The sequence below is a fragment of the Xyrauchen texanus genome, chromosome 28 (genome assembly GCF_025860055.1).
Source record: "Xyrauchen texanus isolate HMW12.3.18 chromosome 28, RBS_HiC_50CHRs, whole genome shotgun sequence".
Classification (NCBI taxonomy): domain Eukaryota; kingdom Metazoa; phylum Chordata; class Actinopteri; order Cypriniformes; family Catostomidae; genus Xyrauchen; species Xyrauchen texanus.
In genome coordinates this window covers 13,288,434-13,315,435 of record NC_068303.1, presented here as the reverse complement: position 1 = coordinate 13,315,435, position 27,002 = coordinate 13,288,434, and the positions used below count along the sequence as shown (strand labels likewise).

Here is a 27,002-nt window from a genome sequence, read left to right as displayed (position 1 = left end):
TTGTCACGAGATATTAAGATACATTTTCATTTCTTTAAATGTCTGTTGTTTCACATGTAAGGATTCAAATGCCTGCATCCACAAACCAACCCGAGTGATTGTGAATTCCTGACCTGATGATTTCACAGCAAAGATCATCTGTCCACGTTTATATCCACATCACAGATTAAGGCAATTATCTGGTTAAGCCTTTATTCCAACAAATTTTAAATGCTCCATAGTATTCATTTATTCCTGCACACAACATTATGGAAAGCTAAAATAGGTTTTCTCTTATGGAAATTCTAGCTCCTGCCATTTATTCCACCGCATTTCACCAATTCAGCAACAGTAATTTAGTTACTGTAAATAATGAAGTCCTCCACACAGGGTTCGTGCAGATGCATCAAAGTTAAATTCAAAGACTTCAAGCTCTTTTTTTTTCTTCCAAGGACTATGCTCGAGATGTCATTAAAACTAATTCTTTATTTGTTCATTTAAAATATTTTATTCACGCAGTTAAATTTATTTTTATAAAACAACACTTATTAAAAGTAAAACATCTCAATGAGCATCTTTAACTACATATTCTCAGAAACAATTCTTGGTTCACTCATGACGAAATTGATGTGCAGTTGTAGTGTTCTCCCTTAAAATGCACTTTGCTTTCCAACAAATGTGAATAACTGTGTCCGTATACAGTAGTCCTTATGACCCGTGTGCTGTGTTTCGTGTTTTCTCAAGTCACAAAACAGATTTATGTGAGGAACTGACCCAAATTGCAAATGGTCATTCTCAATTTTTGACTTGACAACTTATTTCCCCAATCATTTTCCATTCAGTTTTTGCCAGAGGGTAAACATTTTGTAACTTGTTGACATTATTATTCATAAAGGAAAACTTGGCTGTTAGTTTCTTTTATTATTTAAATTTTGTTTCACGAACAAAGCAAGTTAAATCTAACTCTAACTTATTTGGTTACAACACCAAATATGTTTGTGTGAAAATATCAGTTAAAATGTGAATTAATAACCTTTTAACATGCTGTGGAAATCACTACATTCTGCCTCTGAACTTTGGCCTTAAATTATATAAAAAAATAATGTTAAAACAAAAAAGGTTTAAACATTGATAAAACCAATGCCATGACATCAAATGGGCAAACAATATTTTTTTAATTTTAAAAATAATTGTTTTGATTTTTTGTACACTTGTTCATCCTTGCACTAATGCTTCTATTACAAATAAGTATAAAATAAATACATTTACATATCATAAAAGTGGTGTACCAGATGAAGGGGACAAGGATTTCTTTCAGGCAATTGACAATTTCAAATATATTTTCCTCAAAAATTTGCAAAACCGAGTAAAGCCATTTCATATCATTAAAGGTTAGGTTATAGAATGATACCTTTTAATTTTTTTTCACTATTTGAAAGCTTTTTTACGTGACTAAAAAAGACATTTTTGATATTGACCCAAATGTTGTCAAAAAAATAACCTATTTTGTGAGACAAAAAGCTTTCTTTACACATGGGGGTGCTATACGGCTCACAAAAAGGAATCCTCCATTGATCTGCATTCAAAACTCGTTTCGCATCTCACAATTTTTTTCACTCGAGTAATTTTTAATTAAAACTGATAGTTGCAAGGATTCATACTTGTTAAATCCACCACAGCAGTATCTATAAAATGTTTATTTGTTTTTAAAATCCTCTTTTGATTGTCCCATTCTGAACAGCTCTGCCACGTGACAGCACAGTCAGCTTCAGTAGCGGTCTAGTGGTCTGCCTGTGTTTTCCGAAATTAAATAAAATACATTTCATTTATTAAATGATTTAAACAACGTATTTTAAGATTTTCTATAATTCATTCTGTAAGTACCTACTGGTAAAATGGCTATTTTCAAGGGTTTTCCAGGAAAAGCAAAATTAAAAGTACTTAAAGCACGAACCCGGTCCACATTTTTAAAACGTGCAAAAAAAAACAAAATCAGCCCCAGACTATCGTAAAACTTTCTGATGGACTGCTTTTACCTGTTTGTAGGCTATATTGATTTATTTTTCATTTCTTTTAATGTTTTTATGTCTTGTTCACTGCAAAATGTGTGCTTGATATTTCTCAAATATAACATTCTTTCATAACATTGTTGTTCATGCACAGATATAAATTATATCTGCTGAAACAAAATGGGTCAGAAAAACGAGGGGATCCGGATAACAACATATTCCACAGTTAATGTAGCCTACATATTCAGCTTCATCTGGCAAGAAAAACAAAAATCAAAAATAATATAATTAATAGTAATGATGATAATAATTACTATTATTTTATTAATAGGCCTTTATGAGGCAAATTTTATAAATAGAACTATACATGTATTGTAGGTACATTTGGAAATGGGGTTTTCATTTAACTTTAAAGCACTTCAGGTTTATGCCCCAACCACATCCGGCACTATCCCAATACAGATACAGATAATTTTGCCATAGCAACAGATACAGTTACAGATAATTGCTTCCCTGCACACCCTAGTCCAAACATGGGTGTTCATGCAGTACACTTGGGTTTGAAATGTGTTTGCGTAGGTGTACTTCTGTGTCATCTCCCTCGTAGCCCTCATTGCCATCTCTGCTGCCACTCCCTTCATTGCTGTCTTCTCCCTCTTCCCCAATACCACCATCCTCCTCCTCCTCCTCATCATCATCTTCTTCCTCCTCCTCATCATCCTCTTCTTCATAATCCTGAGGTGGAACAAAAAAGTAGAAAAAAAAAAAAAAAGGTTAAACTAATACCATTCATGAAGGAAGCTGCTCTCAGCCTATTTAATATATAAAAAGAGGTCAGATGTAATTTTTCATGTCTTTAATTAATACTAAGCTACCAGTAAAAAGTTTGGAGATGCCTACTATGTGAACAAATATAAAATAAAAAAAGTATAGGACCTATGTAGGTGATAAAATATATAAATAAATAAAAATTACAATAAAATTCAAAACTATCTTTAGCTACTTAAAAGTAGCTATCCTCTGTCATAGATATATAAAAACTTTTTATCTAAAAGCTAAAATTAGAAGAAACTAATATCAGTCAAGTGTGTCAATCTTTGACCAATGAGTATATTAAAATTGAAACCACTGTGGAATGGTCATATACCTGCTCTTCTTCTTCCTCCTCCTCCTCCTCCTCCTCCGATTCTTCTTCACGGTCTTCCTCACTGTCTGTGTCACTAACGATGACTATGATTTGTTGATCGGGCCCCTCAGGGCTTCGATGGGTCTCGGAGGGCTGGGGCAGAAGTCGATCCCCAGGGACAGACTGAGATGGTCCAGGCTCCTCATCCATTACCTCCAAAGTAGAGTAGCTCTCCAACTCCTTTGCACAGATACACAAAACAAATTCTATTGGTTTAATACTTGCCTGGTCTTATACTTTCTGAATTACCCTTTAAAGGCCGATTTATACTTCTGCATGAAACCTATGACATAGGTTTTGCATAGCCTGACGTGTACCTCTCCAAACCAGACCACAACATCTGTGATTGGTCCACTTTGTAGCCAGAGACTGTCCCCCAGAATGACAAAGATGAGGAAGCATCACTTTTTCTCCAAAATGATTTTAAGATCTATGCATCATACCCACTAATCATGATCATGTCATACTTGGACTGGTGTTTTTTTTTTTTTTTTTTAAAGAGCATCAGCGGTTTTAATATTCGGTGCATATTTCATGAAGTTACAAGCAAAAATGCAACAGTCACATTTTCACGAAGTCACAGTCAGTTTTCAACATATAAATGGTGCCCCCCCCCCCCCCTACAATTATGTATAATAATTTAATGAACACTTCTAAATTCACAAATAACATTGCCTTTATTTATGAAATGTAGTTATTTCAGAAATTAAGGCTTTTTCTCCCAGTCTACTAACACTTGGCTGTGTACTCACTGAACAATGCAGACACACCAACAGAGAACTATAAATGCAAACCACCACATTGGCCACTACAGAGCCTACGGCATAGGTTTGACAAAAGTATAAACCGGCCTTAAGAGACATAAAAGGACTTATCAAACTGCCGTTACCTGACCAGCATCAGGGGCTTCCTGGCTCTCCCCTGGTACAACACACTCAGCTTCGGTGCTGTCCTCACCCAGCCTCTCTTCCTGCAACAGATGAAAACATCATCTGTGCTACACCCACCATAAAAACTCCCAAAAGCACAGCACAAGTAGCCTAATGCAAATCTCAACATGGTAAAGAGCATTTCTAAAATTAAATACTAATCATTTATTTGCCAAAACCAGGTAGATCTGTATACAGTGAGGAAAATAAGTATTTGAACACCCTGCTATTTTGCAAGTTCTCCCACTTGGAAATCATGGAGGGGTCTGAAATTGTCATCGTAGGTGCATGTCCACTGTTTGAGACATAATCTAAAAAAAAAAATCCAGAAATCACAATATATGATTTTTTTTAACTATTTATTTGTATGATACAGCTGCAAATAAGTATTTGAACACCTGTCTATCAGCTAGAATTCTGACCCTCAAAGACCTGTTAGTCTGCCTTTAAAATGTCCACCTCAACTCCATTTATTATCCTAAATTAGATGCACCTGTTTGAGGTCGTTAGCTGCATAAAGACACCTGTCCACCCCATACAATCAGTAAGAATCCAACTACTAACATGGCCAAGACCAAAGAGCTGTCCAAAGACACTAGAGACAAAATTGTACACCTCCACAAGGCTGGAAAGGGCTACGGGGAAATTGCCAAGCAGCTTGGTGAAAAAAGGTCCACTGTTGGAGCAATCATTAGAAAATGGAAGAAGCTAAACATGACTGTCAATCTCCCTCGGACTGGGGCTCCATGCAAGATCTCACCTCGTGGGGTCTCAATGATCCTAAGAAAGGTGAGAAATCAGCCCAGAACTACACGGGAGGAGCTGGTCAATGACCTGAAAAGAGCTGGGACCACCGTTTCCAAGGTTACTGTTGGTAATACACTAAGACGTCATGGTTTGAAATCATGCATGGCACGGAAGGTTCCCCTGCTTAAACCAGCACATGTCAAGGCCCGTCTTAAGTTTGCCAATGACCATTTGGATGATCCAGAGGAGTCATGGGAGAAAGTCATGTGGTCAGATGAGACCAAAATAGAACTTTTTGGTCATAATTCCACTAACCGTGTTTGGAGGAAGAAGAATGATGAGTACCATCCCAAGAACACCATCCCTACTGTGAAGCATGGGGGTGGTAGCATCATGCTTTGGGGGTGTTTTCCTGCACATGGGACAGGGTGACTGCACTGTATTAAGGAGAGGATGACCGGGGCCATGTATTGCGAGATTTTGGGGAACAACCTCCTTCCCTCAGTTAGAGCGTTGAAGATGGGTCGAGGCTGGGTCTTCCAACATGACAATGACCCGAAGCACACAGCCAGGATAACCAAGGAGTGGCTCTATAAGAAGCATATCAAGGTTCTGGCGTGGCCTAGCCAGTCTCCAGACCTAAACCCAATAGAGAATCTTTGGAGGGAGCTCAAACTCCGTGTTTCTCAGCGACAGCCCAGAAACCTGACTGATCTAGAGAAGATCTGTGTGGAGGAGTGGGCCAAAATCCCTCCTGCAGTGTGTTGCAATCCTGGTGAAAAACTACAGGAAACGTTTGACCTCTGTAATTGCAAACAAAGGCTACTGTACCAAATATTAACATTGATCTTCTCAGGTGTTCAAATACTTATTTGCAGCTGTATCATACAAATAAATAGTTAAAAAATCATACATTGTGATTTCTGGATTTTTTTTTTTAGATTATGTCTCTCACAGTGGACATGCACCTACGATGACAATTTCAGACCCCTCCATGATTTCTAAGTGGGAGAACTTGCAAAATAGCAGGGTGTTCAAATACTTATTTTCCTCACTGTATGCTCTGGATGTTTTGTTAAATATTATTATACTGTGCTTTCACCTGATTTTAATAACCTATTCTTGTTTTATTTTTTTTGTCTAGTTATATTCATATTATGAAAAACCTCACATCCTAAATGTTATCCTTTATTTAAATGAAGGTTGGGGAAAAAAAGTGATGAAGGCACATGAGCCTCACCTCCAATACCACTCCATGGATGCAAACCCTCTTGCAAATGGGACTGTCATTGGGCTCATCCTGGGACTGTGTGTCTGCAGACATGCTCTCTTGCTCCTCTTCACGGGGGCGTTTGGTAAATGCACTACAAGGAGAAGCTGCCATTGCAGGAAAAGGACACAGGTTTTAATGATCTGGGCTTGTCTGTAGAGTGCAGTTTGCTTGGGTGCAACTGTTTAAAGGGATAGTTTACTCAAATTAAAATGGTCATCATTCAATCACACTTATGATGTTTCAAAACCATATAACTTTCCTCCATGTAATACAAAAAGAGATGTTAGCCTCAGAGGCCCTATTTAATGTAAGTGAATCCTGAATGATTCCATTGTTCTACCAAACATCTCCTTTTGTGTTCCATAGAAAAAAGTAATTTGGGGTTGGAACAACATGAGGGTCAGCAAATGGGTGGAACATTTTTGAGTGAACTATCCTTTAATTGATAATTGATATTACCTGCACTAGCACTACTTGTGCTAGCAGTGGCACTCCAGAGGCTTGTGGATGTAGATAGAGGCCTATCTAACTGTGAGGCTGGTATCATAACAGCAGCTGTTGGCTCCTGATTGGATGGTTCAGCAGGGTGCTGGGTTTGCTGCTGGGTAGGCTGGATGAATGCAGTGGCTTGGCTCTGTTGAACGTTCAGCAAAGGTTGTGCCAGCGTAGTTTGAACATTAGGGCTGGTTGACCGCACTGAGCCACTGGCACTGCCGTACACTGTCACATGCTCCATTGGGGCCTCGGATGACTGCATAGCTGAGAAGGGAAAGATGAATAGATTTGTTTTTAAATATTTTTTCCTCTTGATCTTCCAGAAAGATTCCCCTGAACAAATGTAAATCCAGCACTGTTCAATTCTCACCTTCCTGGCTCTCAACTTGTGTGGTGGGCATGACTGTAGCAGTAGGTGTAGGGGTGGGCATTGGGGCAGGAGTGATCATTGGTTTGATGCTGGCTCTTGGGGTGGATTTGTTCCCTGGGATGGCTGGAGGTTTGCTGGGGGTTGCCGCCAATGGTGTAGGCTTTATGTTAGCGGTTGGAGGTTCTGAAGTGCTTGCACTATATCAAAAGAAACAATGAGACCGTTTTAAGATAATCAAATCTTATTCAGGATCAATATTTAATTAATTCCCATGACTTTTCCTGGCCTGGAAAACAGGTGCAGGTGAATGATATATTGCAAAATTAACATACCTTCCTCTCTCTGCCACTGGTGTGGTCTTCAAAGAGATCTGTCGCTGCTCAGTTGCCCTCTGCTGTTCCTGGGTCTGAAAACAGAGGAAAAAAACTAGATTAACACCCAAATATTTGAAGTTGTTTAGCTGCTAGTTTGCACGTGCAAGACCTTGTTACCTTGCTGGAACCCTGCTCTGGAGGCTCGTCCCTCTGCTCTCCATGTCTCTCCTGCTGTTCACGGAGTTCTCGCAGCTCTCTCTCCTGTCTGCTCAGACGCCCCTCATACTGAGACTTTAGAGCGCTCACCCGTACCTCCAGTTCCTCTTTTTGTTGCTTCAGCTCCTCATTTTCCATCTGGAGCTGACCCTTTACATCTGTCAGCAGAGGTCAAAGTGTCATATCACAAAGTAAATGTGAAATGTGCAAACAACAACATATGAACCTCAGTGTCAAACCATCCAATAGAAAAATTTCTTCCTGTCTCAAAACACAAAGGATTAGAAAACAAATCACTCAAAACAAATCATCAGATTGGGATAATTCTTACTAGAAAGCTGGCCGATTTTCTGCTTGGCCATTACTATGGCCTTCTTGGTCCTCTCCTCCTTTTCTGCCAGCTGCTGTTTGAGTCGCTCCTCCTGAGAGGATTTGTCCTGAAGCTCCTGTCTGAGGCGAATTAGCTCTCCCTGCAGACGAGAGGCTTGTTCCTGTGCACTGCGTGCCTCTGTTTCCCTCTCGCCAACAGTCTGCAAATCACACAACAAAAATACAACAGTATTATTAAAGGGCACAAATAAGATCATTAGAAATTAGTGCAATTATTTGATAAGCAGTGCAGATATTAATCCAGGAAATGCACACACTCTATTGAGATGCTCCAGCTGGCCTTCAAGTTCCCTTGTCCTGTTCTCCGACTGGATTAAGGACTCTCTGAGGCCCTGAAGTGCCTGAGCTGATTCCTGTTGGGCCTCCTGATCCTGAGCTGGTGCGGAGGCTGCTGCAGCTACCATCTGCACAAAAAACTAATCAAATCAAGCTCTTGTTGTGAATTCATAATTTTCTTAGCAATAACAAGTGATATTTCTCACCTTGTCACGTTCAACCTTAAGCTCCTCATACTGGGTTTTATAACGTCGGCCAATCTTCTTGACCTGTGTGATAGTTTTGATTTTCTCATGGATGTCCATATTTTTGGCATCCATGTCCTTCTTCAAACTGTCTCTCTCCACCATTACCTTTCCCAGTGTCTCCCTGAGGTTCTGCACCTGAGACTGCAGCATAGTCAATGAGCCACTGTTCCTGAAGAAAGCAAGAAAACAGATGTTTAAGCCTTTAAAACTTCAACAGAAATATCCAGTGCAGGCAGAAGAATGTCTCTAGTAAAAAAAAAAAAAAAAATTGGCATTGGCATAGAAAGGGCATAGAACAATTCAGAATCTTTGGGATAAGTCATTCTTAGACTTGAACATTAAGCTCACATTGGTTCTTTTACCTTTGTAACATTGTCTTTCGCTCTTAAAACTGGACATAGACGTGTACTGAATCACTGATCTATGCATTTACATAATCTCGCATCATTTCAATATTTCCTCGATTGGCTCTCCCACCCACAAATCATGGCCAAATTGCAGCATGTTAAACAATTCAGCAGCAAGAGTAGTCACCTACACCAAACTATCTGCCCACATTACTTCCATTCCCTGCAAATTACACTGGTTGCCTGGCTCTTCTCGCATCCATGACTACAACATCTTTATTCTAACTTTTAAATGCCTAAATGGCTTTGGACCTTGCCATCTCTCTGAGCTACTGCAGCCTTACACACCTGTGTGTTCTCTTAGGTCCTCCGATTCTCAACTTTTTGCTCTCCCTAGATTCTGTCTTTCCTGTAAGAGAGGCGGATCCTTTAGTGCCATGGCACTGAAACTCACTCTCTTTAAATCTGCATAGCAGATTCTTAATGCTTTGTTTGAGATTAGCTATTTATTGCTTTTTTTAAAGTTGTCACTATGTTATTGTTCTTTTTGTTTTCATTCTATTGTAGAGCAACCTTAAGCTGAGTGAAAGTCGCTTGATAAAACATTATTATTCTCCAACCTGGTAGCCTCAGTTTTGAGTCGGCCCGTCTCCTCTGTGAGCTGCTGTATGCGTTTGAGGTGTCCCTCCCTCTCAGAACGCAGGCGCTTGTACTCCTCTGGGTCAGTGTCTTTCTGCTGGCTCACCAGTTGCTGCACACAGAGAAAACACAAATGGTCAAGATCCAGGAATCATCAGAATTAGTTTTTTTATACAAGGCAACACCACTCAGTGTAAAGATCTGACCTGAGTGCGAGCTTTCCAGCGTTTGATGTCCTCTTCCAGAAGCTTTTTCTCTGCCTGCAACATGCCACTCTTCTCACTCAGCTCTGCATTGGACTCTTGCATAGGCAAGATATCTGACTCCAGTTTACACACCTGTGAAATCAAAACACACCTTTAATACTGCCTATATGGAAAAATCCAAGAAAATGCTTCTAACATGCCCCAACCAGACGCAACAGTCAAGCCATTTTCTCAGTTGTTGATTTCTATTTAAGTAACGCTGGGTAGCTCCGCCCACAGTGAAATCTCATTAGTTGCGCCAAGTAAGGATGAAATCTTAGTGTTGATTTACTCTAACTTGACTCCACAAGAAAGCCTCTATTAGGGATGCAAACTCATGTGAAAAAGGTGAGACAAACCACAGAACATGTTTTCCGGGGATTTAAAAAAGAAAGAAAAGCTAAAAAGCACCCATTTCAAGCTATTTTGAATTATTCAAGTATAGCCCTTCAGCCCAAACTCTATATTCCTATCAGATGCAATATCACTGTGCCAGGGTTTCTGCCAAGACATTTTAGGTCTAGGATTTATAAAGTTCAGCAGACAAACTGGAAAAAATACGGTCATCTCATTTGTTTATTTTGTGCTGTAATGCGATGGACTATGCAATATAATAATGACACAAGCAAATTTTTTATGTTTTATTATAGCTGTGTGACAGGGCGGAGGGCAGACAATTTTTGTGGAAATTAGCACATTTCGCAGCAAACTGAAACTGTGGCACATGCTGCTGAAGCCACTCTCGAATCAAGCTTAAATTTACCCCCCCCCTTCACACACACAAACTAAAATTTCAGGTCTGCACGAATCACAAAGGTGACCCATTTTTGGTTTCAGAACAGTTCATTTCAATGAAAGGTGAGCAGTTTGCATCCCTGCTTTATGTAAATTGATCAGCTTAGCCTTGCCTTGGTCTGAGTCTCCTGCAGCTCCTGCTCCAGTTTTTCTTTCTCCTCTCTCAGCATCTTATTGGTCTCCATAAGCACGTTCATGGTTTCAGTCTTCTTCATCAGCTCATCATGCTGAGCCAGAGTTTTTGCGGTCACCTTTAGACAAATAATAATGTTCCTAAAGGTTCTAACAATTCTTGGTGTAATAACTACCAAAACTGTAGTAAGGTTGTAGTAGGATCTACATGCTGACCTGCATCCTCCCTCTATCTGCACTCTGACTCTCCTGTAGGTCCTTTAACTCTCTCTCCAGATGCTCCACTCTCAGCCTGTGTCTCAGACTCTCCCCCTGAACCACCTCAAACCGAGATTCTGCGATCTCCTTCTCCCGTCGCACAAACCTGCAAATGAATGGACAGAAACTGGCAATGAAATATTGCTCATGAATGAGGAAGCTGAAAAAAAAAAAAAAAAAAAAATAACAATTCTCAAAGGAAGCATGGGTGAAAAAGTAAATTGACTTCAAATGCATAATTTCTACCCATATCCTGTGTGTTTTGCCATTAGTTTATCACCTTTCCTATCATTTCTACTTATTAATTTCCATTTGATCTTTTCTTTCCCTTTATTAAGCATTTTCTATGTGAAATCACTAAAATCATAACCAAGTAGAGGGGCAGAGCTGGAGACTAGAGGACATAAATTCACCTAAGGATCTCAAGGAGCTGATCCTGAGACTTGCCCTCCTCAGTCAGAGAGATGTTGAGTGGACTCTCATTGGCTGCTCGCTGCAGCTGACTGGCCATCTGTCCACTCAGACTCTGAATCTGTTCATGAAGGAGAGCATTCTGCTTTTGCAGATCCTCACAACGAGATACTAATTTACACTGCTCTTCCTAGTGTGAAGAGAGAGAGAAACTATTAAAATCAAATCTAAAGTAATTATCAAAATGATTAACGTTAAACAGGAGACCACCATAGGACTGAATAATCCATTTTATTCCCTTAAGAGGAACTAAAAAGGCATTAAACCTAAACAACAAGAAAAAAATACATCTTCAAACTATACTGCCCTAATAAAAAATAAATACAAATTCTATTAGAAAAGAAATTCGATTTCTTAATTTGTTTGGCAGATGTTTGTTTCAGCATTATCAAGTGTGTACCATAAGAATCTTCTCTTGTTCCTCCCAGGAGATGCGAGCCTCAAGAAGCTGTGCACTGGTGCTCTGAGCTTTTTCCTCCAGCTGTTGTCGGAGAAGAACTGCCTGCTGAGCCTGAGCTTTGGCTGCCTGAAGGGCCTCTACATCAGCCGCATGCATCAACATCTCCCTCTCATACTTATCCTGTGCCTCAGCTGCCAGCTTGGCCTGTTCCTGACTGTCCAGGATGGCTTGCTGCTCTTGGGCTGCGGCAACAGCGGCTCGATCCAGGGCACTCTGATAATCTGCCTGCAGGCTACTCTGAGATTTCCTCAGCTCGCTCAACTACAGGATAATGGACACAAGAGCGGTTAAGTTAAATTTAGTTTTTTAAAAGACACAAACTGTCTTCTTAGAATTGGTAAGTGACATATTATGGATAACCGGATTCCTGTTTCGAAATCAAAGTTGTAAACAATGCGTAATGTTAACAACTTCCTGTTAAGGGAACGAGATAGTAAAGTAACGATCAATAAAATTAAATCTTGAGTTTATTGATGCAAGAAACCTTGATATAGTTGGACTTCAAGAAGAAATAAAAAAATGCTAGAACAAGTGTAGAATACAGCCTTTAAATCTGAAAGGGCAAAGACCTTTTTTGAGGAGAGATAGTAATTCATTACCTGCTGCTCCAGAGCAGACACAGCTTTGTTGTTCTCCTCCCGCAAACTCTGCTTCTCCTTGTCTACTTCCATAAGTTTCTGCTCCAGCTGTTTGTATCGCTCATGAGCCGCCTCCACCTGGGTTTCAACAGATATGCACACCTGTTCAGTCACCTGAGAGGAGAGATGGAGAACATAAACTTATGTAATTATTAAAATACATCATATTAATAAAAATGTACCCCCCTTTTACACTAAAAATTTCCCAGTCTTATTTTGTACAACTGACCAGAGCACGTCATCCAAAAGAAGAAAATTGTTTATCATAATCGTTATTAAAATGATATTAACCAATAATATCATTAGCCTAATATTTTACCCCCTCCTGTCCCATTTAAATCCTAATGGATAAAATGTCCCAACCTACATCATTTTTCAGAGTATTCTTTTTCAATCTGAAACACTTCACCTAATGGAAGTTAAATGATTTGAGAGTGCCATTTCAATTGTCTAATTCAATATATTCATTTTTATTAAGGGAGAGCATCATATGCAGCATTCTTCCTCACCCGTTTCTCTTTTTCCAGAGATTCCTCCAGGCTAAGACTCATGGCCTTGTACTGTTCCATACTGGCAGTGGTGTTTTTCAGGCACTCGGCCAGCTCTTCTGCCCTGTTCTGAGCTTGCTTCAGCTGGGCACGCAGAGCCTCCATGTCTCCCTTACTGCTATGCAGGCCTAGAGAGGGAAAATGTTCACTCATGCACTCATAGCTTAATAAAGTTTGTAATCTAAGTTACACTTGTTCAAATGACTTAAAGTAACTTAAGTGAACTGCTTTACATTCATGGAGCATCTGAGGAGTGTGCTAGTTAACCAGAAAGCTTTGCAGATTTCCACAGAATGTGAAAAACTGTCATTAAGAAAATTCTATGCATTCCATAGCAAGTCTGGATTCAATGTGGTTCAAGCCTCTCACCTGTGTGTGTGGTGGGAGACGCTAGCCGACTCTCACCACTGCTCATCTGCAGCCTCAGGTTGTTGAGCTCCTGTTGGGCAGCACTCAGTTGTTCCCTGTTCCTCTGTTGCTGGGCTGTCTGTGTGTCCAGCTGCCTTTTAGCATCCATCAACTGTATCTGTGCGCAAGGATGCAAGATAGAGCAGAATCATGAGCCAAGAAAGAGGTGAGGAAAAATAAAAGAGAAAGAGATGGGGTGCTTACGTCTTGACTGCGTGCCAGCAGGTGCTTCTGTTCCACTTCATTCTCAAGTCTCTTTTGAAGCTGAGTGATCTTTCTCTCCTGCTTCTCAATCTGGGTATTCAGCCGGTGCCTAGTCTCCGTCTCAGAGCGCTCTAGAATTGACTGCATAATACATTTGCAAACAAAACCATTAAAAGGTGAAGTGTGACAATTCTGCAGCAATATCACCAACAGAGCGCACTATTCCATTTTTAAAAAGTGCGCCAGACCCACAAGTGAGAAGTGGCAGGACTTACACAATAGTCGATAGTTGTGACATCCATTATCAAAGTATTTTGAGTTGGTAAAAAGGACAGCTGGCTTTAATAGTGTTCAATGAACCAGAATTTAGACGACACATCATCTCAACCACATTTTTGGAGTTATTTCATAACAGCGCTTTTTACCTGCATTGATTTGAGGTTGGTCAGCAGCACGTTCTGGCCAAGCTGTTGAGCTTGGATGTAGTCTTTCTCCTGGGTCAGTTTGGTCTCAATCATCTTCAAAATGTCTCTTTCTTTACGCAGGTTCCCTGCCTCAGACTGACATTAATTTTAATTCAGACTGAACAAAGAATAATTAGGATGCCAAAATACCACTACACAACTGACAGAAAGTTACACACCTCAGCAATGGTGAGTTTCTCTGCTGCTGCTTTCATGTCCTGAGTGAGGGTGTGTATGATCTGTTCGCTCTTCTGAATTGCAGCAGCCTGTTTCTGATTCTTCTCATTCAGGGAGGCAATCTCCTTACGGTAGCCCTCTACATTATCCTGGAGCATCTCATACCTGACAAACACACAACATTTATAATAAAAACACAAGAAAGAAATATTTTATATGCGAGACAAACTTAAGAGGACCAAAGGAACAGTATGATAATCGCAGGACACACCGTTTTGAGGTGAATTCCAGCTGTGTGGAGATCTTTGTGTTCTCAGAGCGCAGTTCGGTCACTTGATCCTGTAGCTTCTCACTTTGCTGTGTCAGGGCCTTCTCAGATTCATTTTTTTCCTTCTTGTAGGCCACAAAGACTTCCTGAAGCTGCTCACACACATAAAATACCTTTGATTAAACTTTAAAGCTCCACAGAGAAAATTCGAACTTGCATAACTGGAAGGTCACTACTTGATATCACTTCTCAATGATGAGATCTTGCAATTAGTCTCACTGCATCTGTAACCCCGTTTCCGCTGTGACAACACCAGATTACAATCTGCTCTCAAGGGTCAATAACCCACAGCAAATATTTGACATATTCTAGCCCAAGTGCCCTACCAAGCCAGAGTAAATATTTTGCTTACATGCAAAAATGGTTCTTGGAACACAAATGTCCTAAGGCATATAGCAAGTTAATCTTTCTTTAATGTTCTATGTATTCTTTTCAGTATTCTGTGCAGAAAAATTACTCTATAAAGATACTTTGTATAGCTGTATGTCATTAATGAAGCACTCTGCCATAACATCATTAACGCTGTCAAATAAAACTTTGAAAAATGTGAATATTTGTAGAATTTAAGATAAAACTGCATATTCAAATGTTAAAACTGTGCATTTGAATTTGGATGTGTGTCAAGCACTGACAATGACTTCAGACCAATCACATTCTTGTGCTACAAAAGGCTTGATGCAGTACAACAAATAAATGAACAGAAAGCAGGTGTCTCAAGATGCACTTTTAAAGGTTGAAGACCTTTTTAACTTGACACAACATCTAAAAAAAAAAAAAACACAGCACTCCTGCACAAGGTGCTAAATCTGAAACTTGCCAAAATGGACAAAAACGTCTGTGGCACACATTTACATATATGGACACATAAGCATTCGGTGTGAACAGCCCCATAGGTGGTGGTCTTTGGTCGCTGCATCCTGCTCTCTTATCAGTGTTTCTCAAATTGAACAATGGGTTTTTATAGAAGTGTGAATCTTCACTGGCCTCACGATTCAATTATGATTCAAAGGGTAACGTTTAGTTTTTAAAACTATTCTCGATGCATCTTGTCCTTCAATCTTTTTCAGTTTCTAAAATTTTTTAACAATTTTCCCTTTCATCTTTGTCAATATGTCAGTCACATTACATAAACTGGCCTTTTACATTCAGTATGAGCTGTGAACAAAACATGGAACATCCACAAGATTAAATAAATGGGTCTATAGTTTAAAAGGGATATCTCAGTTTCTTTCTTTAGGACCTTCTCTTAAAAGCACAAAAAAAAATATTGGTTCTCCATCAAAACACACTGAATACCATTACTTCAACTGATTATATTATTTTTATATTTGTTTAAGCATTGTAAATCATTTAATAGATGAAAACATCACTAACATCTACCGAACCGCAGCCTCGTCATTATTTTCTTCTGTGTTTTTCCCCGTTGTGTGCAAATCAGTGCAACTATGGATGCAAACTCGTCTTTAAATGTTGTTTGTTGGCTTCTTATAGGCCTGAGCAATAAAACAATACCGATATATCACAATAAAGAAAATCCCTGATGAGCTTAAGGAATTTTCGATAATTACTGCTAAAACACATGGAGTTCGGCTTTCTCAGGCTGTGTTTCCACTGGGGTGGACGAAATCTGCTCAAAGGCGCTCACAGCGCTAGGAGAGAGCTTGCTCCGCACCGCTGCCTATCCTACGATCCACCTTGCGAGCATGACGCTCTGCTTTCATAGAAATTAATTGAAAACGCTCTCAGCTTCGCACACAACGCACCAGTGGTAACATAGTGTCAGACTGGATGAACTTGCTAACGCTAGCAGCCTTGATAACAATTAGGTTACGTCGGACACCGGATTGATTAAATCCGCACCACAAGACTTCATGACAATGGTTGCGCCCTCTCATCGACAACACACCACTCAACAACAGTGATGTGGACAACAGGTCTGATCTTTCTGCGCTGTAATTTTGAATATTGTTCTCCAACACCAAACATGCATCATTTCTGCCCTGATGCCATTTATTAAAAATATAATTCAAAATATTCTCTCCGGACACCCCTGAACCCTGAATGCCCCATACTTGGGTATCTGAATCTAAAGAAATATAACAAATATTTCATTTTAATGTAAAAATATTCCAACAAATACTGGACTGCAGTCACTATGCTTCAGAACAAACAGATCTTTTAACATTCATTTTTCAATTGATAAACAGTAAAATTGGTAAAAGATCCTGCAGACCCCACTGCTTTGGCCATCTCTGGACCACCTGTGCAGTTTTGTAGAGACTATTATGACTGTTTAGAATTAATTTTTTCTTTTCTTCCGTCAACTTTGAAATAAGAAAAAGGTGTAATGTGTAAATGTATATAGTGATAAATATCGATATCAAACAATATGAAAAAGATTATCGCGCTAACAATTTTGGCCATATCACCCAGCCCTAGCTTCTTATAACGAATAAACTCTCCCGTTGCCATGTGCTTGGGTTTGTGAAAGAATTTCAGGATCGTAGTTTCATTCGGGCATAAATGGTCATGTGTTTGATACAGCTGGTCTGCAAACAGTCGTGTTTGTGCACTTGACTTGCATTTTTGTTTCCACAGCTGTCTTTGGCATGCACCACTGCTCTGCCGTGATTTAAACTGAACTCAGAATCAATTCTGATTCTTTTGGGAATTGAACCATGATGCATCGCTGAAACTATTTTTTTTCCAACAGCTCTAGGTTTTTAAACACTTTATCAGGAAAGGGGTTTAATTACGAATTTAAATTTATGTGTCTCGAGATCCTCATGTTCTGTTATATTCTGTTGTGATACGTCTTTTTAAGCCCAAGCCTAGGGTCAGAGTTTAAGCTATTTCAGCACAGAGTTCAGCCGAATATCACTACCATCTGGGAATACTACTTCCGTTCATACACCTGTAATAAATGAAAAGCACTGTGGTATCGCCGTTTTACTGAAGCTTGAGCCTGGGGTAGTACTGTGGCACCAGTGCAACACCACGTTGAAATAGAACTGTCTTTTGAAGCCCCCCCCCACTTGTTTTACTTCTAACTCATCATTTGAGAACAAGGACTAGCTAAAACTTTATATTTTTTTTTTTTCATTTAATTTCAATTTTATGCATTAGTTTAAAAATGGAACACACTTTTTAACAGCCAAGAATGTAAAGTACTTTGCAATAATATAACAGTGCTGTTTGACTTGATTTGTTGCGCCCTCTTGTGGACCAAGGAAGCAACGTCAATTTCAAAATCTGGTGACATTAAAATGTTATTTCGAATTCTGATAATAATATGTTGAATAAAAAAAATATTTAGTTTCTCAGCCCTGTTGAAAGCCTGAAATACCAGCGATAAATGCCTTTAGAAGTCCAGCTCTCATTGTCATACCTGCTTTAGGGCAGCCTTGGCCTCTACTGACTCTGTAGATTCAATTGCAGTGGCAACCAGTCCTGTAGGAGTAACTGCAGTGGGTGTGACGGCTGGAGATCGGCGTGGGGTGGAGGTCAGCATAAGCTCCTCAGTAGCAGCACCTGTTACAGTAATATTTATTTACACAATTTGGGCCAATAAACATGATACTTCCTATCAAGCTATCTCATAAGGCAGAGAGACAAGTATGCTGCCTGGACTCACCCAGCTGTGGGTAGGCAACTCCAGTCGCCTGGGTCAGAAGCATGCGGAACATGTCCCTCTGTCGCACAACGGCATCGACCTTCTGCAGGTCCTGAGCTCTCTTTTCCTTCAACTGCTCCATCTCATGCTGCAGCTCCTCTAGATACTGCTCCACCTCACTGTGTCTGAACAAACATTCAGCATTTTGCTCTCTCCATCTAACCCAAACCATCTGGAATCTAAAATTAGATTCTTCCACACTTACTTCATGGTATCTCCATCCAACTCATCCTTCTCCTTAGCCTCACTGAGGTCTCTGAGGGCCATTAGGAGGCGCTGGTTCTGCTGCTGCAGCTCTTCAACACCACGGAAGGTGACCAGGTGCTGAGAGATCACCTCAGAAGTGCTGCTTACATCTTCTGAACACATTTCATCCTCTTCACGCATCACATGGTTCCCGCGTGCCTCCTCAAGTTCAATCAGGAGGACACGGACCTGAGACAACAATGTTAAAGGCAATGACTTAGACACACTATTAGTTTTGGCCAAATGTTGCCACAGATTTACTTTTACACTAAAAATAATTACAAGTGCAAACAAGATTTAGAATTGGAACAATGCATTGCTATCAACCTATTCACACCTTGAACACACATTCGACCAATGACAAAGATTTGTTTTCTTCCATAAGTAGGCATTGTTTGTTCCACCTTTCGAACATCGATTTGCCACATCAACATATTTGTGTTACAAAAGTATTTTCATAGCATTTGCATTAATATATATATATATATATATATTTTATTTTTTTTTATAAATTGGGATTCATTTTTTGGTAGTTAATGCCGAAAACATTCAATTCCATTTAAGGAAAAACCTAATAATTTTCACTTTGTTTCGTGTGACAAGGTCTTAAAATGTGCAGAAGAGTTTACCATTAAGCCTCACCTGTTGAGCCATATCAGCCAACTGCACTTCAAACCTCTGGTTGTCTCTCTCCAGCACAGAGGAACGTTTGTTGGCTTCATCTGCTTCTTTCTGCAAGCGGTGGACCTCCTGAAAGATTCAAGAATAGTCATTTTCAAATCAGCAACTTAGACCATTTTGGCTGTGTGACATGCAGTAAAGCTTTTTTTAATTCTGTCGGGCTCCTCACCAAGACAGCTTGCTCTAGTTTAGCAGAAAGACTGAAAACAGACTTCTGCATGCGCTCACTCTCCTCTCTCTGCCTCTTCAGGATGGGTGCCTTGGCTTCCATCTCCTGCACAATGTCATCCAAGTACTTGTGCAGTCGTTTGTTCTCTAGCTTCTCCCGCTTCAGCTGTTCTTGCCCCTCAACATATGCTGAATAGATCTACACAAACAGAGAGAGACAGAGACCATTTAAGCCTCTTGTATTTTACTCTTCAGAGCTTTAAGGAACAGTCCACCCAAAAATGAAAATTCTCATCATTTTCTCACCCGTGTGTTATTTCAGATGTGAGTAACTTTATTCTGCACACCACAAATTAAGATTTTTAGAAGAATATCTCAGCCCTGTAGGTCCATACAATGCAAGTTAATGGGGTCCAAACACTGAAACTCTAAAAAGCACATAAGGCAGCATAAAAGTAATCCATATGACAAAATTTTGGGAGAGAACAGACCAAAATGTAATCCCTTTCTCAATGTACATCTTGCCATTGCAGTCTCAAGGCACGGTCATGATTTCAATCTCAATTACACTTCCTAGTGCTTAAAGCTTGAAATCATGATTGCCAAAGAGACTGCAGATGTCAAGATTTACAGTGAAAATGTAGTTAGTTTTAGGTCTGTTCATACCCGAAACTGGTTGGATCGCTTCTGAAGACATAGATTAAACCCATGGATGACTTTTATGCAGACGTTTTTTTGTTTTGGACAACATTCACTTGCATTGTATGGACCTACAGGGCTGAGATATTCTTCTAAAAATCTTAATTTGTGGTGTGCAGAAGAAAGAAAGTCACACATATCTGGGATAACATGAGGATTTTCATTTCTGGGAGAACAATTCTTAAAAACGTAGCTTTTGACATGTGTTTTTAGTTACCATTTCTGATACATTTTCAACATGCATAATATGTTGAATTGTTCATTGACCATCATATTTCCGAACTCCTATCCAAAAATGTATACTCTAAAAGGTGAAGTGTGTAATTTCTGAGCAAATAGCAGATAAAAAAATAAATTAAAAAAAAGACTATTTACAAACGGATTTCCCTGCATTTTCAATTTCTACTGCTATATCAGGCTGGCCGGAATGCTCAAATAAACAGAGCAATGTTTTGACCACAGAGGTAACGTTTCATGGGAATGTACTAAGCACATTATGCTGGGATATGTAAAGTATTTTGACATCGAAACATACAAACACCACCTTTAATAACATCTATATTTTTAAATTAAAAATCACTTTACATTAAAAATACACAATCAGAGTGGCTTAGTACCTCTGTGAGTTTCATGCCTGGTTTTATGAATTTGGCGACTACAGCTGCGGTGGGGGACATGGTGGTCACCTGCTCCTCTGTGAAAACTGAAGCAGCACCTGCAACAACCAGAGTCAACTCCATTGACATTCACTAATAAGTCATAAGCCACTGCATAGAGAACTAACAGTGCACAATCAGAAAAAAATTGAAAGTCATAAACATCCTAAAACCAATATATTTTCACAAAGACTATTTCCAGCCACACGTTAACCAAACCACATGCAAAAAGTAAACTGCAGCAGCGATTTCAGTCAGAATATCAGGTGATAAACTGACGATCCTAACCTCTGTGTTTGGTGTCAGACAGCAGCTCATTTGCATTGTCCAGCTCTTTCTCCTGGCTGTTGATTTTCTCTTTCAGTTCAGCTATTTCCTTATCCTTACAACTCTCCAGCTCTGCCATCTTCATTTCCAAATCTTTATGTGCTGTCCACAGTAAACAGGATATTACCATTAACACAAAAAAAAAAAAAAAAAAAAAACACACTATCATCAAACATCCACCATAGAAACATTCTTTACATTCCCTGCATCTTCCATTCTTCATTACTGATTAGACACTGACATGTTGACCAACATGAGTACCATTACTGCACAAGTCTCTTACCTTCTCCAGCATCTTTAAGCAGTTTATTAAGTTCCTCCACAGCTCTATTGAGCTCCTCGCTCTTGGCATCGGCATCAGCTGCTGCTCCCTGTCATTTATCAGCACAAAAGTCAGAAGGATAACTTCTTAGCAATACCATTTTAAAGAAATAAATATCTTTTACAACTACAATATGAAATGTTCTATCCTAAAGAAAATTGCATTCCTTCCCTCATGCATCTTCAATCTCCCAAGACAAGAGTTTAGACAAATTAAACTTACTTTATACAAATTTGAGATCTTGATGTTTGCATTGAGTTCACTGCTGAACTTCTCCTCCAAACTGGCTTGCTGTTCCTTTGCCTAAAATTAGAATGTCCAGCAGATTATGAAGAATTCTGAAACATCATCCCTCTGCTGTTGATATCTGCATCAAAGCACAGGACACTAGCAGTGGCTCACCTCTCTCAGCTTGGTACACATCTCCTCTGCTTGCCTCTGAAGGCTCTCATTGGAGGCCTTCAGACTGGTCACCTGATCTTGGAGTCGAGTAATCTAAACAGGCATGCAGAGATTAACATGTGGACTAACAATTTAAATATACGTTCCTTAGCGGCTCAGTCAATAAATTGATAACAATTAGTATGCATGTCACAAAACATCGATATATCGATTATAGATCAGCACATTATTTTTTCGATATATTAACATTAGCCAAAATTTAAATTAGAAAACTTATTTGGTGCTTTCCAATTCACTCAGTTGGCATAGTTTAATGTAGTTTGGTGTAATAGCATTGGGAGACCAAAAGAGGGTGATATAGCATTTAATGAGAAGCAGACAAGGCACAGATACTGTATCATAACGGAGGAAGCATCGATAGCGTTTGAAACTGGTGTAACTGAAGTATTAGAAATTATGCAATTTCTCAGTGTGTAGGTTTGAATAGGTTTCATTCCAAATGTCAAATTACAAAAATATATACTTGTTACTGAAAATACATTGTGAAGACTATATAAAAGATACATATACTCAATATATCATCCAGTGTTGTCTAAAGTAAATAATATTTGTGCCTTGATAATGATTGGAGTCTAATTTAGATTACCATCTTAGAAAATAATTGTTTTGAATTTTAGAACACGCCATATCATCCATTAAACGCGTCCGGTGTGCAATCCCCTTCAATTTACCCTGCCACTCACACTTTACCAAAGCTGTGTTGAGAAAAATGTCTGAAGAGACAAGACTATTGTGTAATGAGAAGCCATATTTTTATTTGAATAAATGCAATATATACAGTTTCTCACAAAAGTGAGTACACCCTCACATTTTTGTAAATATTTGATTATATCTTTTCATGTGACAACACTTAAGAAATTACACTTTGCTACAATGTAAAGTAGTGAGTGTACAGCTTGTATAACAGTGTAAATTTGCTGTCCCTTCAAATTAACTCAACACACAGCCATTAATGTCTAAACTGCTGCCAACAAAAGTAAGTACACCCCCAAGTGAAAATGTCCAAATTGGGCCCAAAGTGTTAATATTTTGTGTGGCCACCATTATTTTCCAGCACTGCTTTAACCCTCTTGGGCATGGAGTTCACCAGAGCTTCACAGGTTGCCACTGGAGTCCTCTTCCACTCCTCTATGACGACATCACAGAACTGGTGGATGTTAGAGACCTTGTGCTTCTCCACCTTCCGTTTGAGGATGCCCCACAGATGCTCAATAGCGTTTAGGTCTGGAGACATGCTTGGCCAGTCCATCACCTTCACCCTCAGCAACTTTAGCATGGCAGTGGTCGTCTTGGAGGTGTGATTGGGGTCGTTATCATGCTGGAATACTGCCCTGCGGCCCAGTCTCCAAAGGGAGGGGATCATGCTCTGCTTCAGTATGTCACAGTACACGTTGGCATTCATGGTTCCCTCAATGAACTGTAGCTCGCCAGTGTTAGCAGCAATCTTGCAGCCCCAGACCATGACACTCCCACCACCATGCTTGACTGTAGGCAAGACACACATGTCTTTGTACTCCTCACCTGGTTTCTGCCACACACGATTGACACCATCTGAACCAAATAAGTTTATCTTGGTCTCCTCAGACCACAGGACATGGTTACAGTAATCTATGTCCTTAGTCTGCTTGTCTTCAGCAAACTGTTTGCGGGCTTTCTTGTGCATCATCTTTAGAAGAGGCTTCCTTCTGGGACGACTTGACCTTAAGACATGCCGGTCTATTGCATACTGCGGCAACTCAAAAACAAACACAATTTGATGCAGTAAGTGGCGTATGGTCCGAGCACTGACAGGCTGACCCCCCCACCCCTTCAACCTCTGCAGCAATGCTGGCAGCACTCATACGTCTATTTCCCAAAGACAACCTCTGGATATGACGCTGAGCATGTGCACTCAACTTCTTTGGTCGACCATGGCGAGGCCTGTTCTGAGTGGAACCTGTCCTGTTAAACCGCTGTATGGTCTTGGCCACCGTGCTGCAGCTCAGTGTCTTGGCAATCTTCTTATAGCCTAGGCCATTTTATGTAGAGCAACAATTATTTTTTTCAATAGCGATGACACCAAATTTAATACCTGCTCCCCATTCACACCTGAGACCTTGTAAAACTAACGTGTCACATGACACTGGGGAGGGAAAATGGCTAATTGGGCCCAATTTGGACATTTTCACTTAGGGGTGTACTCACCTTTGTTGCCAGCGGTTTAGACATTAATGGCTGTGTGTTGAGTTATTTTGAGGGGACAGCAAATTTACACTGTTATACAAGCCGTACACTCACTACTTTACATTGTAGCAAAGTGTAATTTCTTCAGTGTTGTCACATGAAAAGGTATAATCAAATTTTTACAAAAAATGTGAGGGGTGTACTCACTTTTGTGAGATACTGTAAATATATACATTGATATTCACAGGAAACATTTTCTGATTATTGAAGCCTGAAAAAGGTATAGATCGCAAGTCTTAGTAATAATTAGTTAACACGAGAGGCTCATGTAGTACCTCATCCTCCTTGTTGTTAAGAGAGCACTGCAGCTCCAGGATCTCATTGCCCCTCTGCCGGGAGAGAGACAGCAGCTCTTCACTCTTGGCCTTAAGTTCAGTGTTCAGCCAGGTCACTTGACTTTGGAGTAGATCTTTCTCCTGTTCCATTCGCTTCTCTTTATACTGAATAATAAACTCAGTGTCAGCACATCAAAACCCAGTATTAAAAGTCTGGTATAAAAATGTCAGTTAAAAATTTGCAACGCTCAAATTCTGGCAAGAAGAGTTGAAAGGAAATTGAGGACTTCCAATTAAGGCATCTACCTAGAATGGTAAATAAATATATGTTGATATCTTACCTTGACCGAAACCTCAGAGGCTTCTGACTTATCCAATTTGAGCTGAAGCTGCATCTTCTCTGCACTGACCTCTGCCAATCTATCATTTAGATGCTTCAAATCCTCTGAAAAATTTAGTAAATTCTATGTGAGCAAACAAGGCCAAAGAAAACCTGCAGCTTCTGTGTAATGCAGATTCTTTAGATTTTAATGCTTATGATAGAACTTATTTAAACCATATACCGCTCTGGTTTCTCATCTCCTGGGATCTTCTTTCCAAGGTCTGCACAAGCTCTCTCTTCTCCACCTCAAGCTCATCTTTGGCTTTAGAAAGTTCATTCTGCATAAATAGGGTACATTAACACTTTAACATCACACAATTCAATATTGATTCAAAATGTGAATGCACAAAGAAAAGATGATCCTTTGACACCTGTTGTGATTCCAGTTTAGAGTATGAGGACTCTTGCTCCTGGTTTTTCTCCCGTAGATGTTTAAGCTCATTGTCTGTGAAAGGAGAACAAATACAAATGAATTCCAATACATTCTAGTATTCTTTATTTTATATACACTGGGGGGGCCAAAAGTTTCTAATAATGCACAAATTTTGCTGTTTTGGAAGGAAATTGGTACTTTAATTTACCAAAGTGGCATTCGACTGATCACAAAGTATAGTCAGGACATTACTGATGTAAAAAAAAACCAGCACAATCACTATTTGAAAAAGTCATTTTTATAAAATCTATACAGGCCCCATTTCCAGTAGTAATCACTCCAAAACATTATCATTGAGTAATCATGCAAACATTAATCATTTGTTACTAGAAAATCACTTGACATTATATCAAACACAGCTTAAAGCTATTTGGTTCATTAAATGAAGCTTAACAGATTTATTATGAGTTGCCGCAGTATGCAATAGACCGGCATATCTTAAGGTCAATATCAGGTCAAAAATGGCAACAAAAAAAGAAACAGCTTTCTCTAGAAACTTTTGAGGAATGAAGATTTCATACAAAGGTGTACACTACAGTCTTCAAAAACAAAAGACAACTGGCTCTAATAAGGACAGAAAGAGAAGCGGAAGGCTCAGATGTACAACTAAACAAGAGGATAAGTACATCAGAGTCTCTAGTTTGAGAAATAGATGCCTCACATGTCCTCAGCTGGGTCCTCAGGGGTGAAATGTCACCGGAGTATCTAGACAAACTGACAGCTACAATGTCATGGATCTGCAAAGCTGTCATTGCTGCATGTGGAGATTTTATGAGAACACTTTTTAAGTATTTTAAGAAGTTCCAAAAAAAAGGTCAAATTGCAATGGTAATTTTCCACGTTACTAATGTTCTGACTATACATTGTGATCAGTTGAATACCACTTTGTTGAATAAAAGTACCAATTTCTTCCATAAGTGCAAAATCTTTACATTATTCCAAACTTTTGGCCCCCAGTGTGTGATATACATATTTGATTTCCATGTGCTTACCCAGATTGCAGTGCTCTTCTTTTAGTATCCGGTGCTCTTTAGTCTGGGACAAAAACTGAGCTTGGCTCTCTGCGAACTTTTTCTCAATGTCAAAATACTGTTGTTCTAAACCAAACACAAAAATATAGTCTAATCAGGACTTATAAACCACCATTTAAGCTTATGCTTATCAATGGAAATAGAAAACATTTATAGTAACATTTACTTTAAGATGTAACTCCAACAACCAAGCGAGTTAACAAATGTAGCAAGTGTACGGTTACATTTAACTAGAAATATATGTTTTATATTATTAAACTCAGGCCTCGTTTGAGAGCTACTGTCGTGGTTATTAAACAACATAACCTTACCACTGTCTACTCGATAATGCTCCTGATGTGCCTTCAGACAATCAATTTCACATTGCTGTTCGGAAATATACTTTTCCAATTTAGTTAAGGCAGTTTTTTGGAGTTTAGATATCTCAGACCGCTCCAATATTTGCTGCAACACGGCCGCCATTTTTTCGTCCCAACAGCTCCTCCTCTTCCTGTTAAGAGGGCGGCATATGCTTCGCGTGCTCATTTTGTATCTTATTTAACAGTACGATAAATCAACAGTCAAATAATTAGTTTCTTAAAATCAAAATGCCATAAGATTATGCAATATCTGTAAAAAGATTACAAAATATTCATTGGAGTTATCACAAATGACTGTGATTGGTCCAACCTAACTGCGCGGAGAAGAGTAACAGGTACATCTCGCGTCATAGCGCTGAAGCGACGTTCATGCATTTAAGCAAAGTCTCTCGTCGGCGTACGAGCCTAAGTTGATGGAAAATAGATATGCCTAACGACTGAATACCATTGCGTGCATGTATAGTATCTTGAATAAGAAATGCATATGGTCACAATTTTAGTGGACTCTATGTGTCTTTA

The 27,002-nt window shown here is 39.4% G+C and overlaps 1 protein-coding gene across 2 annotated transcripts in view; it reads right to left on the bottom strand.

Moving 5' to 3' along the window:
• The window catches only part of LOC127621913 (nucleoprotein TPR-like), a 31,244-nt gene extending 4,657 nt beyond the window's left edge, over positions 1 to 26,587 (bottom strand). For both annotated transcript variants that reach the window (XM_052095713.1, XM_052095714.1), the window contains exons 1-40: positions 26,436 to 26,587; positions 26,086 to 26,190; positions 25,032 to 25,105; positions 24,842 to 24,938; positions 24,620 to 24,723; positions 24,279 to 24,443; positions 21,721 to 21,813; positions 21,541 to 21,621; positions 21,280 to 21,367; positions 20,958 to 21,098; positions 20,631 to 20,728; positions 19,316 to 19,513; positions 19,108 to 19,215; positions 18,425 to 18,654; positions 18,181 to 18,344; positions 17,935 to 18,077; positions 14,490 to 14,638; positions 14,221 to 14,383; positions 14,003 to 14,137; positions 13,578 to 13,718; positions 13,335 to 13,491; positions 12,927 to 13,093; positions 12,379 to 12,531; positions 11,720 to 12,040; positions 11,262 to 11,449; positions 10,807 to 10,954; positions 10,572 to 10,709; positions 9,625 to 9,756; positions 9,400 to 9,530; positions 8,391 to 8,601; positions 8,166 to 8,312; positions 7,850 to 8,048; positions 7,480 to 7,676; positions 7,321 to 7,394; positions 6,989 to 7,185; positions 6,583 to 6,882; positions 6,091 to 6,227; positions 4,064 to 4,144; positions 3,136 to 3,354; positions 2,574 to 2,723 (exon numbers count right to left, since the gene is read on the bottom strand). In XM_052095713.1, the coding sequence (XP_051951673.1) occupies positions 2,574 to 2,723; positions 3,136 to 3,354; positions 4,064 to 4,144; positions 6,091 to 6,227; positions 6,583 to 6,882; positions 6,989 to 7,185; positions 7,321 to 7,394; positions 7,480 to 7,676; positions 7,850 to 8,048; positions 8,166 to 8,312; positions 8,391 to 8,601; positions 9,400 to 9,530; positions 9,625 to 9,756; positions 10,572 to 10,709; positions 10,807 to 10,954; positions 11,262 to 11,449; positions 11,720 to 12,040; positions 12,379 to 12,531; positions 12,927 to 13,093; positions 13,335 to 13,491; positions 13,578 to 13,718; positions 14,003 to 14,137; positions 14,221 to 14,383; positions 14,490 to 14,638; positions 17,935 to 18,077; positions 18,181 to 18,344; positions 18,425 to 18,654; positions 19,108 to 19,215; positions 19,316 to 19,513; positions 20,631 to 20,728; positions 20,958 to 21,098; positions 21,280 to 21,367; positions 21,541 to 21,621; positions 21,721 to 21,813; positions 24,279 to 24,443; positions 24,620 to 24,723; positions 24,842 to 24,938; positions 25,032 to 25,105; positions 26,086 to 26,190; positions 26,436 to 26,586 (6,075 nt within the window). In that variant the 5' untranslated portion in view covers position 26,587. The remainder of the gene's footprint in view (positions 1 to 2,573; positions 2,724 to 3,135; positions 3,355 to 4,063; positions 4,145 to 6,090; positions 6,228 to 6,582; positions 6,883 to 6,988; positions 7,186 to 7,320; positions 7,395 to 7,479; positions 7,677 to 7,849; positions 8,049 to 8,165; positions 8,313 to 8,390; positions 8,602 to 9,399; positions 9,531 to 9,624; positions 9,757 to 10,571; positions 10,710 to 10,806; positions 10,955 to 11,261; positions 11,450 to 11,719; positions 12,041 to 12,378; positions 12,532 to 12,926; positions 13,094 to 13,334; positions 13,492 to 13,577; positions 13,719 to 14,002; positions 14,138 to 14,220; positions 14,384 to 14,489; positions 14,639 to 17,934; positions 18,078 to 18,180; positions 18,345 to 18,424; positions 18,655 to 19,107; positions 19,216 to 19,315; positions 19,514 to 20,630; positions 20,729 to 20,957; positions 21,099 to 21,279; positions 21,368 to 21,540; positions 21,622 to 21,720; positions 21,814 to 24,278; positions 24,444 to 24,619; positions 24,724 to 24,841; positions 24,939 to 25,031; positions 25,106 to 26,085; positions 26,191 to 26,435) is intronic.
• Between the last annotated feature and the right edge of the window lie 415 nt (positions 26,588 to 27,002).